Below are 17,256 nucleotides of genomic sequence, written 5' to 3'. Positions count from 1 at the left end.
CAAAGCAAGAATGCAAACATCTTCATATTTGAATGATAAAAAATTATCACGTGGATCAAATGTAGCACTAAGAATAAGGAGCCCCAACTAATTATCTGTAAATCTACCATATATCTAGCTCTGCCAACTGAAAATCTTTTACAGCATTAAGTATATTGACCCGATAATAATGCTCATTTGTAATATTTTTATTCACAAGCTCTTGTACCTTTGCAGCATCCTCTAACAATACCTTGAACAACGGATGGTTAGCAAACTCAACCTTTACCACAAATCATTGCTTCTCTGGACCCCATACAACTTGCCTGAATTGAAGGTCAAGCTGGAAAAAAACATGAGTGGATGGAATCGATCGTCGAGCCCGAGGCTTAGAGGTCCCAATAACTCGCCGCCGACCATCTGGACCAGAAACCGAAGCTGAAGGTCGTGACAAGAACAGAGCTTACCCCAATGACAATCGGCAGGGATCTGGCAGAGAGAGAGAGAGAGAGAGAGAAAGATGATGATGATGATGAGTGACATATGTGGTTCATTAATTAGGTCGAAGGTAAAATTGTCATTTTACTTTAAATTGGGTTACTGAAAATAAAAATATGTTGACAGGGTAAGTGGGTTGATGTTAAGCTATTTTTGTGCGACAGTTTCTATTGGGACCTCCAAATCTGCTCACTTGACCTTACTTTATTATGAATTATTAAATGACATATATAACCTATTATAAAATGACTATTAAGGACAATAATTATACCAAAAAAATATTGTATTTATTTTATGTAGACTTTCCAATTCAATAATATTATATTGTATTCCTTTCCTTATCTATTTTCATTTTCTAATTTCACTACATACTTATTACAACATTCATATATATTTAATAAGAATTAAATATATGATTAAGATCATATGACATAAAAATGTATGATATATATGTTGAACGCATATTGGTGAGGGAAAATAAAATAAATCCTCTTATGATTTTATGACCTAAATCTAAGTCAATCCATTATATTTACAAAAAAAAAAATTACAAATATTTAAATAATTAATCATATGGAACAAAAAATACAGAAAAAATATAAACATTAAAAAACGAATGATTTTTTTTTTTTGAGAATATAAACAAATGATTTCTTTATTTTTTTTGCACCCTAAAATAGAAAGAAAATAAAATTAAAAAAAAAACATAATAGTTCATGGCATTTTTTTATTGATTAGACATTAATTTTTGAAACTTAAGTTTGATTAAGAAATGTATATTTAGTTAAGATTTATAGAGTGATTAAATCATTGAAATGACTTAATTTTTTATTTTAAAGATAAAAATTTGTTTGCAAATTATATGGGTAAGGTTATTTGAGGAAGTTTAGTGAGGTTTAGTGAGTAAATTTAGTATTTGAAAATTTGGTAAGAGGTGTAAAAAGCATAGAGGTCAAGTGAGTAAATTTGGAGGTTCCAATAGAAAAACTCTTTTTGTGCTTTGGGTCAAGAGGGGCCTTTTAAATAAATTGTATACATTACATAATTAATACAAAAGGTAAAGTAATTTATGTATTCCAAACAAGAATGAAATATGTAGTTATTATCATGCATTAATTCTCTTCTCATATATGTTAGCATTCGATTTTTAAGTTACATTCCGGTGTGAAACTTCTCTTCTCCTAAAGCCGCTTAGAATTTTTTTTTTTTTTTTTTTAAATCAACAACTGAGAAATACAACAATTAATTTTTCGTGAGTTAAACTCACAACCTCTCACTTACGGAAATGAGATTTATATAATTAGGCCAAATGAAACTAGGCAGAGCGGCTTAGTGAATTATATTAAATTCCTTACAATAAGGGCATTGCTGTTAAGACCCACATAATGTCAATACATTATCTGCCTACACATGAAAAAGGAAGTGCAGAGCAATTGTAAATTGACAGCATGGGATTGTCCTTAATTAGCGTTAATTAGAGAAAATATTCAAATGATACTAAAATAGTTTGAAAAATCATGTTTTTTTAGTCAAAAATTGGACTAAATATCATTAAGTAAATAGAACTACAGCTAAAACTGTAAGTACCTAACTAGTTCAGTCTTCTTCGTCAATCACCTTGGTACCCAAACCCTTCAATCCCTCTGGCGGAACCTCTGTAACAGTAACCAGGGAGTAGAACTCTTCCTTGGCATCTTCTTCATCGTTTCTCTTTCGTGCAATTCGGACGCGAACCCTTCTTGGCACACTTCGCATCCCACGGCTCCAAATGTGCTTGTTGAGTTTAACATCCACTCTGACATCAGTAGTAGCCATGGCCTTTTGAGCAAACTTCCTGATTTCCTTTATGGCGTTTGGAGCCTTCTTTTTAAAGGTGCACCCATGCAAGCGCTTGTGGAGATTGATGGTATACTCCCTGGTAACGACCTCCTCCTTTCTTCCTTTTCCGGCCTTGTCTTGCCTGCAAATCAACTTTTCTCCGACACTGTAAGTACCTAACTAGAACAAAGGGATTTAAACTAGTTTTGAAAAATCCTGTTGGATTAGAATAAATAGGTCTTACTATAAGCAATAGAATAGTGACACTAATTATCTTTGACATTAAAATTACCAAGGCAAATTAATTAATTAATTAATTTTTTTTGAATAATTAATTAATTAATTAATTTAACCAAAGAAATGGTGATGGTCAGATTTTGGATCCATCCATCGCTGCTAAGGGCAACTCCAACCATGAGCTCTATCTGGGGGTGCTATTTTCATTTTAGCACCCCCTTATTGCACTATTCATGTATCCATCAATTCTCATCTCCAACCATGAGTTCTATTTGGAGGTGCTATTTTAACTATTCTTGACTAAAATATAATATGAGTATAATTTGAATGAATATTATATTAAAAATATGTTAATTTAATTAAATAAGGTAAGGAAAAATCATTTAACAATTTATCATAATATTTAATAATTATTCTTATTATTTAATGAATAAAAAAATGTTTAATTTTTTTTATTAGTGTCGGCATATACGGTGTGAGGAAATAGAAAAAAATGGGTTGGTATTTATAGAATTTCATATAATTTACTGTTCTAACGGGTATATTATTTTCCCTCAAATTTCTGATTTTTTAAAAAAAATTTTTGGAACAAAATGGAATTAATAAGCCTTGAATTAACCAGAGCCATTGATCTCTTTTTAACATCAAATCTGAGCCATCAGATTTGAGATATATGATTTCAGTAAAAAAAAAAAAAAAAAAAGGAAAACATCAGACCGTCCATTTTCAAAATGGAGCGATCTGAGCCGTACATTATCAGACCATTGTGTGTCCCAACGGTCGGTTTCCAACAGGCCGAAGCTGGTGGGGCCCAGTGGAGCAGACCAAAGCAGGCGTATTACCTCTCTCCAGCGCGAGTTGGTGCGTTTCTTCGCTTCCTCGTTTCACCCTGACGCGCGTGCTGCCCAGCTCTCTTTCCGGTGCGTCAGTCGAGCTTCTGGGCTGGGCTGGAATTTGGAGTGGTCCCGGGCCACTGTTCCAAGTCCTGGTCTTGGTTTTGTCACATATTTGAGACTGGAAATGGCTCCAAGTCTCATAATTATAGGACTAGATCCACCAAAAATTATGGGTTGGAGATGATGAGTTCTATTAAAATCCCAAAACTGATTTTGAACCCTAAAGGTTGGAGTTGCCCTAAAGGGTGTCCTCAAATCCACCTTCAGCTCTAAAGCATTATATCTAGCCTAGATAATCTAGGTGTATATATATATATATATATATATATATATATATATATATATATATATATATATATATATATACTAGTCTGCAATCACATGCTCTGCATGTGCAAGAATTTTTTTTACTAAAAAATTAATATTTGTAAGTAGTGTTAGATATCTGCAGATAGTGGGTAGGGGAAGTAAATGTAATGCAAATAGTGGGTAGGGGTAGTTATCTGCAGAAAAACTCTTTTGTTTTTACTTTTCTGTTATTTTGTTAATTATATTTATATCCCTAATTTATTAAATATTAATTTAATATAACTTATGGTGTGAGGGTATTTGAGTATTCTCACGTCCACTTTGGCTAATAAGCCCTCTTCTCTTAATAATAGTATAGTATTATATATATATATAGCAGCCCACATTTTTCTATTGGAACCTCCAAATTTGCTCACTTGACCTCTATGCTTTATACACCTCTTATCAAATTTTCAAATACTAAATTTACTCAGTAAACCTCACTAAACTTCCTCAAATAACCTCAATCATATAATTTGCAAACATACACCTCTTATCATATCATACATTTTTATGTCATATGATCTAAATCATATTTTTAATTCTTATTAAATATATATGAATACTTTAATGAGTATGTAGTGAAATTGAAAAATGAAAATAGATAAGGAAAATAATAAGAAATACAATCTAATATTATTGAATTGGAAAGTCTACATAAAATAAATATAATATTTTTTTCTATAATTATTGTTCTTAATAGTCATTTTATAGTAGGTTATATATGTTATTTAATAATTCATAATAGAGTGAGGTCTGTTTGGACCCAAAATGAACATTTTGGCCTGACAAGGCGTGTCTTGGAGAGATTGAGCCAATGTCAGTGGCTCAAGCTATATATTGTCGACAAGCTCGAAATATATATTTAGAGGCTAAATAAAGCCTACTATGGAAGTATGACAAGTCAACTTTAGCATATTTTCCTACTTCGACTAGAAAAAACCGAGCTAGACAAGGAAGGAGGGGTGGCAGACTTACCAAATGAAATCGAAATGTGCTGAAACTTTCCAGATCCATTCTAGACAGCCCAAGGATCATTTCTTATGAAGAGTGCAAGAGCTTTTTTTTGAGTGGAAGGCCTTCAAACAATCAGCCCAATTTTCTACAGAAGCAAAACTGGAAAACTGGACCTGTAAGAGGTCCAGCAACATTTTCTGGCCAACCACATGGAATAAAAATCTGAAAATTTGTCAGGATGATCTACACTCATAGTGGAACATTTCATATGAAGAAGTCGAAGGCATATAATGAAGTCTTGTTGGAGAAATAATTGAAGGAATAAAGGGGCAGAAACTGACCTAAAACCAGCTCAATATTCACATGTTCATGTTTCCTACCCACATGAAGAAAGCTAGATGCTTTTCTCTTTTTCCTTGGATATATTTTTCTTCTACAATCTCTTTAATAGATCATCACCACTTCCATGTTGCTGCACCTTCATGCTTTGCTTTCATTTCATCTTTTCTCTATCTTTTCCATATTTTACAAGTGAACTTAGATCTACTTTCATTATTTTTCTTCCACTCATCATTTCACTCTTCTTTTTCTTCCCTATATAAACACCTTCTCCTCTCATTCTAAGACACACATTCACAACACAACAACAACATCTCTAAGATGATCTAAGTTCTCTCTAGAGCAACCTCTCTAAGAGCAACTCCTCTCCCTCTCTTTCTCTTTCTCTTAGCGGTGATCACACTCCTAGTCCTAGTCTTCTCAGAAGCCGACTTTCAGTGCCACCAAACCCTCTGTCAACGTGCTTCGGTCCTAGTCTCCTCGGGAGCCGACGGTAGTGCCGCGACCACAACGGTTACAGAACCAGCCAAGCAAGGGTAACGCCCTAGCAACCCAGCCAAGCTAAAGTCACGCTTTAGCAAGATCTCAATACTTCCCGGTGATTTCGCTCTGCTCAATCTGCAATATTGAGTATCGACTTGTGAACAAGAAGAAACTTCAACAAAGTCCTCACCACGAGGCACAAAGAATCTCACGACGAGGTTGGTGCTCTCCTCGTCTACAATCGCTTGATAGAAGTCAGGTCAAGGGACACCCCCGACGACCGCACCCGAACTGTGCTGGCACGCCCGCGCAGAAAAGAGACTGTTGACCAGCTGCAGCAAAATTGGAGCCAAACAAGGTCAAGCGAGCAGATTTGGAGGTCTCAATAGAAACTCTCCGTCCTTAATTGTCTCTTCAATAATTGCTAGGCCTTCCTCTCTTGCACAATCTTTGCAAGCAAACCAACTCTTTGATTATCAAATATTTGATAATCACAAGTAAATTCGGGAATATCCAGATTTGCTTTGAGATTGCTTGGCCTCCAAGTAGGCTTTATTTAACCTCTAAACAATATATTTCGAACTTGTCAAAAATATATGCGTGGGCCACGGATATTGACCCGGTTTTCTTCGAGTCCCCCTCATTGTGAAAAAATGTTATTTTGGATTCAAACATTGCCCCCCAGACCTCGAAGTCAAAGTTCTCCGTCTTGACTGAAGAGGTCTTGAGTCAGCACTAGTCTTGTAACAATGTTGCTTTAAAGCCACTTGCATTGGCTCAACAATAAGTACAAAATGAAATCGCTTGCCTGATTCCATAGAGGCCTCTAAATAGGCCATGAAGCTTGAATGCCATAAAGTCATCCTGACGAACAGCGAGGTAGTTGATTATCGTAGTGGCATATTGATTAACTAATAACCATATAATAAGCATGACCTGAGCCTTGAGTCACATATGCCTTGCATGAATTAACCCCACTCTTCTTTTACTTGATGATCTGAGGTAGGTTGGCCGCGAGTTTGACCAAGAAAAGAAGCTGGAGGCCGGTGCTCATTTTTCATGTAGAAATACATTCATGCATGTGACACCACAGTTTGTAGCTCCGAGCTCTCCATGCTCGTCTTGTTTGGGCCCAGACACGTGATATGCACGTGTAAACATATTAAAAGGAATTCGAGACGCGAAAGGCTTAGCCTGTTCCCAGTTGATGGTTGAATCTTGGGGTAAAAATCGAGTTTGTCGTAGACGGGTTAAACACCCAATTGATTTACCCAGCCCCCCTTTGTCATGTAGCCACAGACGCGAATCCCACTGATACGTTAATTGAGTTTTATCCAGACCGGAGGAAATTCATTGATCTGGATCTCGTCACCATCACAGCTCATTCTTTTTGTTTCTCTTTGATTCTATTCGACTGAATAATTCAGATCTTGAATTTCCATACGAAATTGAATTCCAATTTGCTGGGAATCTGGAACAAGCAGAATTGGAAAACTGGAGAAGAAATTGGCTACAATTTTATATCCTAACTATGAATTTTAGTGGAATAGATTTTGGACGGAGATGAAATTCGGAAGAGAACGTGTTGGATTCTTCATCAACTGCATGCGATACCGAAATTCTGCAAAATCTCATGAATCCTATTCAAATCCTGCAATACCCAAATTCATAATTACCTTTTCACCCAAAATTGAAGGAAAAATTGGAGTAGAGAGCAGTTCTGTTCTTTTTCCTATTCAAGACGGAGAAAACATTGGGCTCTTTTATACTTTGCAGCAAGAAGAGCTACTTGCAGTTGCAGAGGACGAAGAATTTTCGGTTCCTGAAAGACTGAAACAGATAAAGAAGAGAAAAATCAGTAGGTCTTTTGGTGTTTATTGTTCAAATGAACAAAAAATGAAATACCAATACTAGTTGACATAGGGTGAAGCCACACAGTCACATACTAGGTAATAGTTATGGTGCACGGTGGGTTGCAGGTTCGAGACTTCGAGCCGAAAATCTTTTTTTTTTTTGGGGGGGGGGAAGCTGTTTCTTCTTTTTTAGTTGTTGGACTTCCAGAAAAAGGAATGCAATGTTAAGGTTTGTGTTTAAATTTCTTTTATAATAAACATTAAAATGTGCAAACAAAATTATAATAAGAAAAAATAAGTATGCATATTTAATTTCAATAGTGGAGTCGTGGAGAAGCGTTTTTTAGATAAAAGATATATACATATGAAAAATGTTATGTTAATTTAGAATTTCATAAGAATAACAAAATTTGACGAATTATTTTCCATGAGTAAATAGAGTTTGAACAAACATGTGTGTGTGAGTAAACCACTCTCCCACAAGGTTTGTGAGTGAACAACTTAGTCTTATTCGTCACTGTTTCATTAAAAATGGTTAATTTTTATTTAATGTCGAAATGACGGCGGATCGAGTTAATTTTTTTTACACAGTACCTATTCATACTCTATAAATAGATGGGTAATGTCAAATTTATCAATTCCCAATTTCGATTATTTGGATCTCACAAAATCATTATATGTTTACTAGTGTGGTCTAACTTGTTTATTAGTTGTATCAAATAGTATACCTTCCATGAGAAACAATGTGGAGGAAATAGAATTTATCAAAATCGGTTATTATGATAACAATATATGATTATGGTCAAAATTTCAGCTATTTTTGTCTTTGTTTGGGTCTCGATCTACCAGGTCAACTTTAAACCTTAAATACCACATAAAACTAATATGCTCATACCTACTCATTCGCAACTTATTTTTTCGATATGTCAGCTCTCACACTCTTGTGGGTATGAGCTATATCAGCTCATGTAAAAATTTCGGGAAGTTTATATCCTCGTGATTCAGCTCCCCATGGGGAAGTAGAAGCGTATAAAGGGTTGACCGCTTTATTTAATGTCGAAATGACGACGGATCGAGTTAAGTTTTTTACAAAATACCCATTAATATGCTATAAATAGAAGGGTAATGTCAAATTTATCGATTTCCAATTTCAATAATTTGGATAGCACAAAATCCTTATATGTCTACTAATGTGGTCCAACTTGTTTATTAGTTGTATTAAATAGTACACCTTCCATGAGTAACAATGTGGAGGAAATAGATTTCATCAAAATCGACCATTGGATGTTATCATGATAAGAATATATAATTATGGTCAAAATTTCAGCTATTTTCATCGTTGTTTGAGTCTCGATCTACTAGGTCAACCCTAAACCCTAAATATCACATAAAACTAATATGCTCATAACCACTCATTCGCAATTTATTTTTTTATCTGACAGCTCTCATGCCCTCGTGGGTATGAGCTATATCAGATAATGTAAAAATTTTGGGAAGTTTATCTCCCCGTGGTTCAGCTTCCCTTAGGGAAGGAGAAGCGTATAAATGGTTGACCATTTTATTTAATGTCGAAATGACGGTGGATCGGGTTTTTTTTTTACAAAATACCCATTAATATGCTATAAATAGATAGGTAATGTCAAATTTATCGATTTCCAATTTCGATTATTTAGATCACACAAAATCTTTATATGTCTACTAATATGGTCTAACTTATTTATTAGTTGTATCAAATAGTACACATTCCATGAGGAACTATGTAGAGGAAATAGACTTCATCGAAATCGACGGGTGAATGTTATTATGATAAAAAATATATGATTATAGTTAAAATTTCAGCTATTTTCGAAGTTGTTTGTGTCTCGATCTACTAAGTGAACCCTAAACCCTAAATACCACATAAAACTAATATGCTCATAACCGCTCATTCACAACTTATTTTTTCGATCTGTCAGCTCTCACACTCTCGTGGGTATTGTTTGGACCCAAAATGAACATTTTGGCCTGACAAGGCATGTGTTGGAGAAATTGAGCCAATGTCAGTGGCTCAAGCTATATATTTTCGACAAGCTCGAAATATATATTTAGAGGCTAAATAAAGCCTACTATGGAAGTATGACAAGTCAACTTTAGCATATTTTCCTACTTCGGCTAGGAAAAACCGAGCTAGACAAGGAAGGAGGGGTGGCAGACTAACCAAATGAAATCGAAATGTGCTGAAACTTTCCAGATCCATTCTAGACAGCCCAAGGATCATTTCTTATGAAGAGTGCAAGAGCTTTTTTTGAGTGGAAGGCCTTCAAACAATCAGCCCAATTTTTCTACAGAAGCAAAACTGGAAAACTGGACCTGTAAGAGGTCCAGCAGCATTTTCGGCCCAACCACATGGAATAAAAATCTGAAAATTTGTCAGGATGATCTACACTCATAGTGGAACATTTCATATGAAGAAGTGGAAGGCATATAATGAAGTCTTGTTGGAGAAATAATTGAAGGAATAAAGGGGCAGAAACTGACATAAAACCAGCTCAATATTCACATGTTCATGTTTCCTACCCACATGAAGAAAGCTAGATGCTTTTCTCTTTTTCCTTGGATATATTTTTCTTCTACGATCTCTTTAATAGATCATCACCACTTCCATGTTGCTGCACCTTCATGCTTTGCTTTCATTTCATCTTTTCTCTATCTTTTCCATATTTTACAAGTGAACTTAGATCTACTTTCATTATTTTTCTTCCACTCATCATTTCACTCTTCTTTTTCTTCCCTATATAAACACCTTCTCCTCTCATTCTAAGACACACATTCACATTCAACAACAACATCTCTAAGATGATCTAAGTTCTCTCTAGAGCAAACCTCTCTAAGAGCAACTCCTCTCCCTCTCTTTCTCTTTCTCTTAGCGGTGATCACACTCCTAGTCCTAGTCTTCTTAGAAGCCGACTTTCAGTGCCACCAAACCCTCTGTCAACGTGCTTCGGTCCTAGTCTCCTCGGGAGCCGACGGTAGTGCCACGACCACAACGGTTACAGAACCAGCCAAGCAAGGGTAACGCCCTAGCAACCCAGCCAAGCTAAAGTCACGCTTTAGCAAGTTCTCCTCACTTCCCGGTGGTTCTCGCTCTGCTCGATCTACAACATCGAGTATCGATTTGGTGATTTTCAAGAAGCTCAGCAAAAGTCCTCGCCACGAGGCACAAAGAATCCCACGACGAGGTTGGTGCTCTCCTCGTCCAGAATCGCTCAACAGAAGTCAGGTCAAGGGACACCCCCGACGACCGCACCCGAACGGTGCTGGCACGCCCGCGCAAGAAAAGAGACTGTTGACCAGCTGCAACAAAACTGGAGCCAAACAGGTATGATTTATATCAGCTAATGTAAAAATTTCGGGAAGTTTATCTCCTCGTGGTTCAGCTCCCCTTTGGGAAGTAGAAGCGTATAAATGGTTGACTGCTTTATTTAATGTCGAAATGACGGCGGATCGGGTGAAATTTTTTACAAAATACCCATTAATATTCTATAAATAGATGGGTAATGAAAAATTTATCGCTTTCCAATTTCGATTATTTATATCGCACAAAATCCTTATATGTCTACTAATGTGGTCTAACTTATTTATTAGTTGTATCAAATAGTATACCTTCCATGAGGAACAATGTAGAGGAAATAGATTTTATCAAAATCGACTGTTAGATGTTATCATGATAAGAATATATGATTATGGTCAAAATTTTAGCTATTTTCGAAGTTGTTTGTGTCTCGATCTACCAGGTCAACCCTAAATACCAGATAAAACTAATATGTTCATTCGCAACTTATTTTTTCGATTTGTCTACTCTCACTTGAAAATTTCACTAGTTGCATTACATACAGTACTTATTTTACTGTGTCGAGTGGGTCGTCTGAACGCTAATATGGCTCCTCTCGATTAACATTGAATATACGTCGTACGCTAGTTATCTTGTTATGTGGTGAGCTAGGAGTAATTTAATTTTTTTTTTTTGTCAAAAAGGTTAAATTAATAGTAATTATTCAATTAAATAAATTTTACTTCTAGTTTTGGTGAATAATTTCTAAAATTGAAGTTTTGTATTGTTCGAAATAAAATTGTTTTGATTTAAAAGGTGGGACCTTAAAAGGTAGGTAGATAAAAGAGATTTGTGATAAACAGTAAACACCAAAACGAGTACTCCGCCAAGAACGTAATTTTTTTACACACCGTACTCATAGAAAACAATAAGACAAAAAAAAAAAAACAAAATTGTTGCATGAATTTTTTTACACACCGTAATTTTTTTTTTACCCTGGCCTCTTATATCTGGGACCCTTACATTTTTATTCAACTTAGAGAAGCTATGTGTTGTAACATTTTAATATTTTGTTTATTCTTGAAATTAAATTTGGGTGAAGTTATTGTGTGTTTAAATTCTGAATTTATTTTGAATTTTATTTTGTAACTCATGGTGTTTTATTTTGATTTATTTTGGGTTTTAATTTTTGTAACCTATGGCATTTGGTTACTACCCTATTAATTGTAGTAATTGTAGGGAGTGTCCTAAGAGCCTATAAATAGCACCATTTGTTGCATGCTAAAACACATCAAACTTTTACTCAACTATTCACCCATCAACCTTCTTTCCAAAATCCCCCAAAAGAGTCTTCTTTGAATTTTTTGGCCAGAGAAAGGTGTTCTTTTGGTGGAGCTTTGGGTTCCTCCAATTTGTGCAGATTGGTGTGAGCCATACAACTTGTTGTTGGGCTGTTGTATCCTGGAGGGGACAAGTCAAGAGATTTCTGGTGCACCGGCATTGTTCCGCAGAGGGCTTGAATCTCCTTAAAGAGAGCGAGATACCCACGCCTCAGCCTATTGTCAACGAGTTTCTCATATAGAAATTATAATTTTATTGTAATTTCACCAACACTATGCAAGTTAGCCGGTTTTCCAAAGGAATGGCTAGGATTGTCCCAATGAAATTAAGGGACCAAAAATATGGTGATGTGCCCGAGCATGCCATGGTTGGAACATGGCAGAATTTTCCAATTCCCTCTAACACATACCATGACTTGAAGAAAGCATGCCGGGAGGGTAAGCTATGGCCATCAAAGAATGGTGATCATGACTCCATCACATATGCTTATATTTCTAGCAAACATCAATATTATATTATTTGCACCAATCACATGAATTACCTGCCCCACATGCTGCTCCCCATTTTTGATATCCAACACGCACCATGTTGAGTCAAAGGTTGAGGAAATTTGAAAAAAGTGGTAGCAGAGATCACAACTAGGGGTGGGTTCGGGTCAAATCGGGTCGGTTTTGTGCCTAAACCGAAAACTGAACCGAATTTGGACTTCAGTTTGGTTTTTTTTTTTTTTTTTTTTTTTGTAAAACAGATTTTTACCACTTTTAATTCTACCTCTTCGGTATTTTAAGTCGGGAAGTTTTTTGTTTCTTCGAACCTGTACATTCAATAGGAATAATCTATACTCCATAGTCCATATCCATATTCCATAGTTCACAATTCAAACTTCAAAGCTTCAAAATAATAAATTTAGTCCAAAATTTATAAAGTCCGTCAACATATGAAATGGTAAAAAAATATAGAGTCCAAAGTTTATAATGTCCATCAAGTCATAAACACTAACCTCACAAATTGAAAATGTTTAAGTTCACTAAAAAATTAAATATCGCAAAGAGAATGAACAAACATCAACATATGAAGGAAGACATGATCTCAAGCTCGGAAAGATGAAGTGTTTGACTTTGGAGGTAACATACCACTCCGACTACTTCCCACTGCAGCTCCACATGGCATATTAAGCAATTCTACATTGGCATAGAGAATAATAAAAAGAAAGACATTAGACATTGAAATACATACAATCATATATAACATAAAAATTACAACTTCATTAATCCAAAAAACATTAAATAAGAAAATAGAAACAATTACCTCTTTCCACTTCTTCACACAACTTCATCTCCTCAATGGTAGGCACATGATGTAAATACACATTTTCACTCCTAAGCCAATTTTGTGTACATATCAAGGCATCCACCATTCTAAGACTTAAGGAGCTACGATATGGATCAATAATCCTCCCACTCGTGCTAAAGGAAGATTCCGAAGCTATGGTCGACACCGGAATAGCTAGAATCTCATTCGCAACGCGGGCCCATATGAGATATTTACAAACTCCATTCACCCTCCACCAACTCAAAAAGTCAAAGTCTTCACCACCACCTTCAATAGGATCTCCAAGATATCTATCCACATCATTATTGATAATCTCGGCTTTCTTTGCTCTTCTCCTTTGCTCTTTCTCTTTCAACCTCTTTTCTAACAAGGTACATGACAGGACCTGCCCCGAATTTCACCCTGAAATCCGAGGTGGCCCTGTGGGGCCCACCTTAGGAATAACTCTACCAAAAATTTGGCAGAGTCACCCCTAAAATGGACTACCCAAAACCTGTAGAATTACAATCACACTTCTAACAAATCATCCATAATCTCCTGGAGCCACCCTGCTCCCCAAAACCCAACAACTTCACAATAAGTAACTGAAATCCGAAAATAACATATTCTTAATTACACCAAAGTAACTTCCAACCTTTACATTATTTATCCCCCACAGGTTATCAGAGCAATCTAAAAGAGGAAGAAGAAAATAACAATACAGGTAGGTTCAACAGTTAACCTACAATGAAAACAACAGCAGCAGATGCTATGCCCCGAATCCTACTATGCCGAACCAGCTACTCTGCAGACTGGGCATTTGAAACCGAAGGGCCCAGGGGAAAAGCACATAAAACGTTAGCGTGAGTGGACAAAATAAATAAATAAATAATTGTAAAGAAAAGTGGGTTTTGTGCTTTTCCACATGTATTCCTTTTAAAAAAACCCGATGCATGCAACTTTTAAGAAAAACACATTTATCAACAAATCCAAGATTCTCGTAAAAACACACCAGCCCCGCTGGTTACGATAACATCGAAATCCAAAATTCTCGTGAAAACACACCAGCCCCGCTGGTTACGAAAATAACGGACTAGCCCCGCTAGTCAAGTCACGAAAAAAGTATGGGGAAGAAGTTATCACCATACGAGAAGGGAGCCTCCCAGACTCGGGTCGGAGTGTCCCACACTCTGGAGCATCACATGCTCTGCTCTTACTCACCCACAAACACATAGTAAGCAGGGAGGAGTACTAATAGGCTAGCTAGCAATAAATATGACGACCCAGGTATGGCGGGTAAAAACCATTAAAATCCAGTAAATCTATAAGGCTTCCCCATGTCCCACGAATAAAGAAAACACGGGTACGATTCCCAACCGTACCCGAAAATTCTCGTAAATTCGTATAAAGCAACAGCGTGTCCCACACGCTAAAAGAATAACTAGATTAACAATAAGGCATTCCCAATGCCAAAATCGAAAGTCAATAAATAACAAGAAATATAATTCCATCGAAATCCCATTTCGAAAAATATTCCAGAAATCTCAATATCGACGAATAAAATATATTAATAAATTCCGGAAATCACCTCAGAAAAATAATTCGTCGAAAATCACTTAAATCACAAGTTCAAATCCAAGCGAATAAAACTCACGTTCCAAAAATCATGATGGAAAATCCAAGCAATATTCCAAAACCGAAATCATATCCGAAACTAAAATAATGTGATAATTAATAAAACATTAATTCGAAAAAAATTAAATGCATGCATCAATATTCAAAAACAAACGTCCACTCACAGTATACGGCTAGCGTGGTATCCAAGCGTAAGGATCCTCATCGAGCGATGAGTCAGTATCTCGTCCTGTACACCATTGTATTCCGTAAACAACAATTCGATAAAACAATACGATTCTATATTGAATCCTGAAAACCCCACGTAAACTAGCAACTCCAACTCCTTTCAACTTCAAGCCAAACTTCACCATTTATATCAATCCGTCGATTAAGGTATTCCATGACGGAATAAGGGAAATCCGAAGGCCGGATTCCCACAAATCAACAACCGAAACTCCACACTTTCAAAATTCACAAACAATTCCAAACTCCTCTAAAAATCACCAAACTTCATAAACAAGCTCTACTCAAATTATAGGATTTAATGGGCTAAAAATTGGAATTAAATGTCAGCCCTACGCACCACCACACGCCACCCACAGTGGCGGCGAGTGGGGCCCACGCGCCGGCGGCCACCACCTCCGATGGCCACCAAATTTGGACAGTAGCTTCTACACAACAAACCCAACCATTCATTCAACTACAACATCATCTAATTTTACCTTGAAACAGTCGAAATCAACCGGTGAAAAAAACCCAGAACTTCAAGAACCCTAGGTTGTCGATTCGGCCTCTACACTTCAAATCGTGGTTCGAGGCTAGGGGCAAAATGATCTCCGTGGAAAACCCAAGCTTCGACGGCAAGATGGTGACCGGAGGTGGCCGGAATCGCCGGAAATCGGCAAAAACCACAAGTTGCTACAGTAACCTTCCCAGCTCAAAATCGAGCTCCTCCGGCCAAATTTCTGCAAAACACCCGGATTTCGTCGTGGGTCGGCCGGAGGGGGGAGAAATTGAAGGAAGAAGAACGGGCCGAAGGGGAGGAAGAGTCGGGGAAGAAGAGGAGAGAGTTACCGAGCTAGCTAGGTAGAATTTCCGAAAATGGAAATCTACCAACAGTAACTTCCATATATATATTAATTACCATGAACAGTAACTTTTACATTTTCGGCCATAACTTTCACATACTAAGTCCAATTTTTTACGCACCACATATGCACGCGCTCGATTTAACGTCCCCTACAACTTTCGTGAAGAAACTTTTCTCAAATTCTGACCCGAACAAAAAGTCAACTTTTAGGGCCACTAAAAGTGCTGAAACGACAGTCAAAGTGAAAGTAGCTGTCGTTTACCGTCCAAATGACCAGTAAACGGGTGAATTTGGGTTCAGGACGTAACAGTACAACCCTTACTTGAAGAAGATACTCCCTCACTTGATGTTTGAGTACCACTAACCTCACTAACACCACTTCCCTTTCCCTCTTCTTCATACACATTGTAAAGCTCATACAAGAGATCTTTCACTCTCTTTGTATTTGCTTCCACATTTTCATCCATGTCCCCATCAATAATCTCAAAATAAAAACAACCTTTTCAAGCTTATGACGTGGATCAAGAACAATACCAATGAACACATAGGGATTCAACTTTTCAAAACTACCCCAATACTTGTTATACTTGGCTTGCTTGGGTGATATAATCTCCAATAATATCGGGTTAGATTGTTCTTGCAAGACACCATAAATATGAAGTAATCACCAAAAGTGTTATGAATAGTAGGAGAATTAGAACAACACACCTTTAAAGTGACTTCATAAAATGGCCTCAAGAAATCAGCAAACTGCTCCCCATACTCCCAATCAACATTTGCCGGTGGCCCTTCTTTTGGCTTGTCATTCATGTCACCTTGAAGCCACGCCCAAAAATTACTGGCATCATCTTCTGTTATCCTATCAAAGGCTTTTTGAAGTTTCAAAGCCCGTTCCAACATCAAGAATGTGGAATTCCATCTAGTAGGTACATCTAAAATCACAAGCCCTTTGCACTCTACTTTCACCCTTTCAACACATTGTTTAAAAAAATCAAGTCTTTGTGGGGAGGACCTAACATACCTCACTGCATTACGAATTGCCTCAATTGTCATCCTCATTACACCCAACCGATCATTCACAATCAAGTTTAAAATATGGGCTACACATCTAACATGCAAATGCTTCACTCTATGTAAAAGTGCATTGGGGACCCGCCAATCACCTATCCTCTTAATCAA

At 36.6% G+C, this 17,256-nt stretch overlaps 1 protein-coding gene across 1 annotated transcript; it reads right to left on the bottom strand.

Moving 5' to 3' along the window:
* Positions 1 to 2,072: 2,072 nt before the first annotated feature.
* Positions 2,073 to 12,646, bottom strand: LOC133716115 (large ribosomal subunit protein eL31-like). Its single transcript, XM_062142849.1, has 2 exons — positions 12,601 to 12,646; positions 2,073 to 2,471 (listed from the first exon to the last, which is right to left on the bottom strand). The coding sequence occupies exons 1-2, from the start codon at positions 12,644 to 12,646 to the stop codon at positions 2,074 to 2,076; spliced, it is 444 nt and encodes a 147-aa protein (XP_061998833.1). The 3' UTR covers position 2,073.
* Positions 12,647 to 17,256: the final 4,610 nt, after the last annotated feature.

Source organism: Rosa rugosa, chromosome 6, assembly GCF_958449725.1.
Source record: "Rosa rugosa chromosome 6, drRosRugo1.1, whole genome shotgun sequence".
NCBI lineage: Eukaryota > Viridiplantae > Streptophyta > Magnoliopsida > Rosales > Rosaceae > Rosa > Rosa rugosa.
This window is presented reverse-complemented; position numbering and strand designations above follow the sequence as displayed.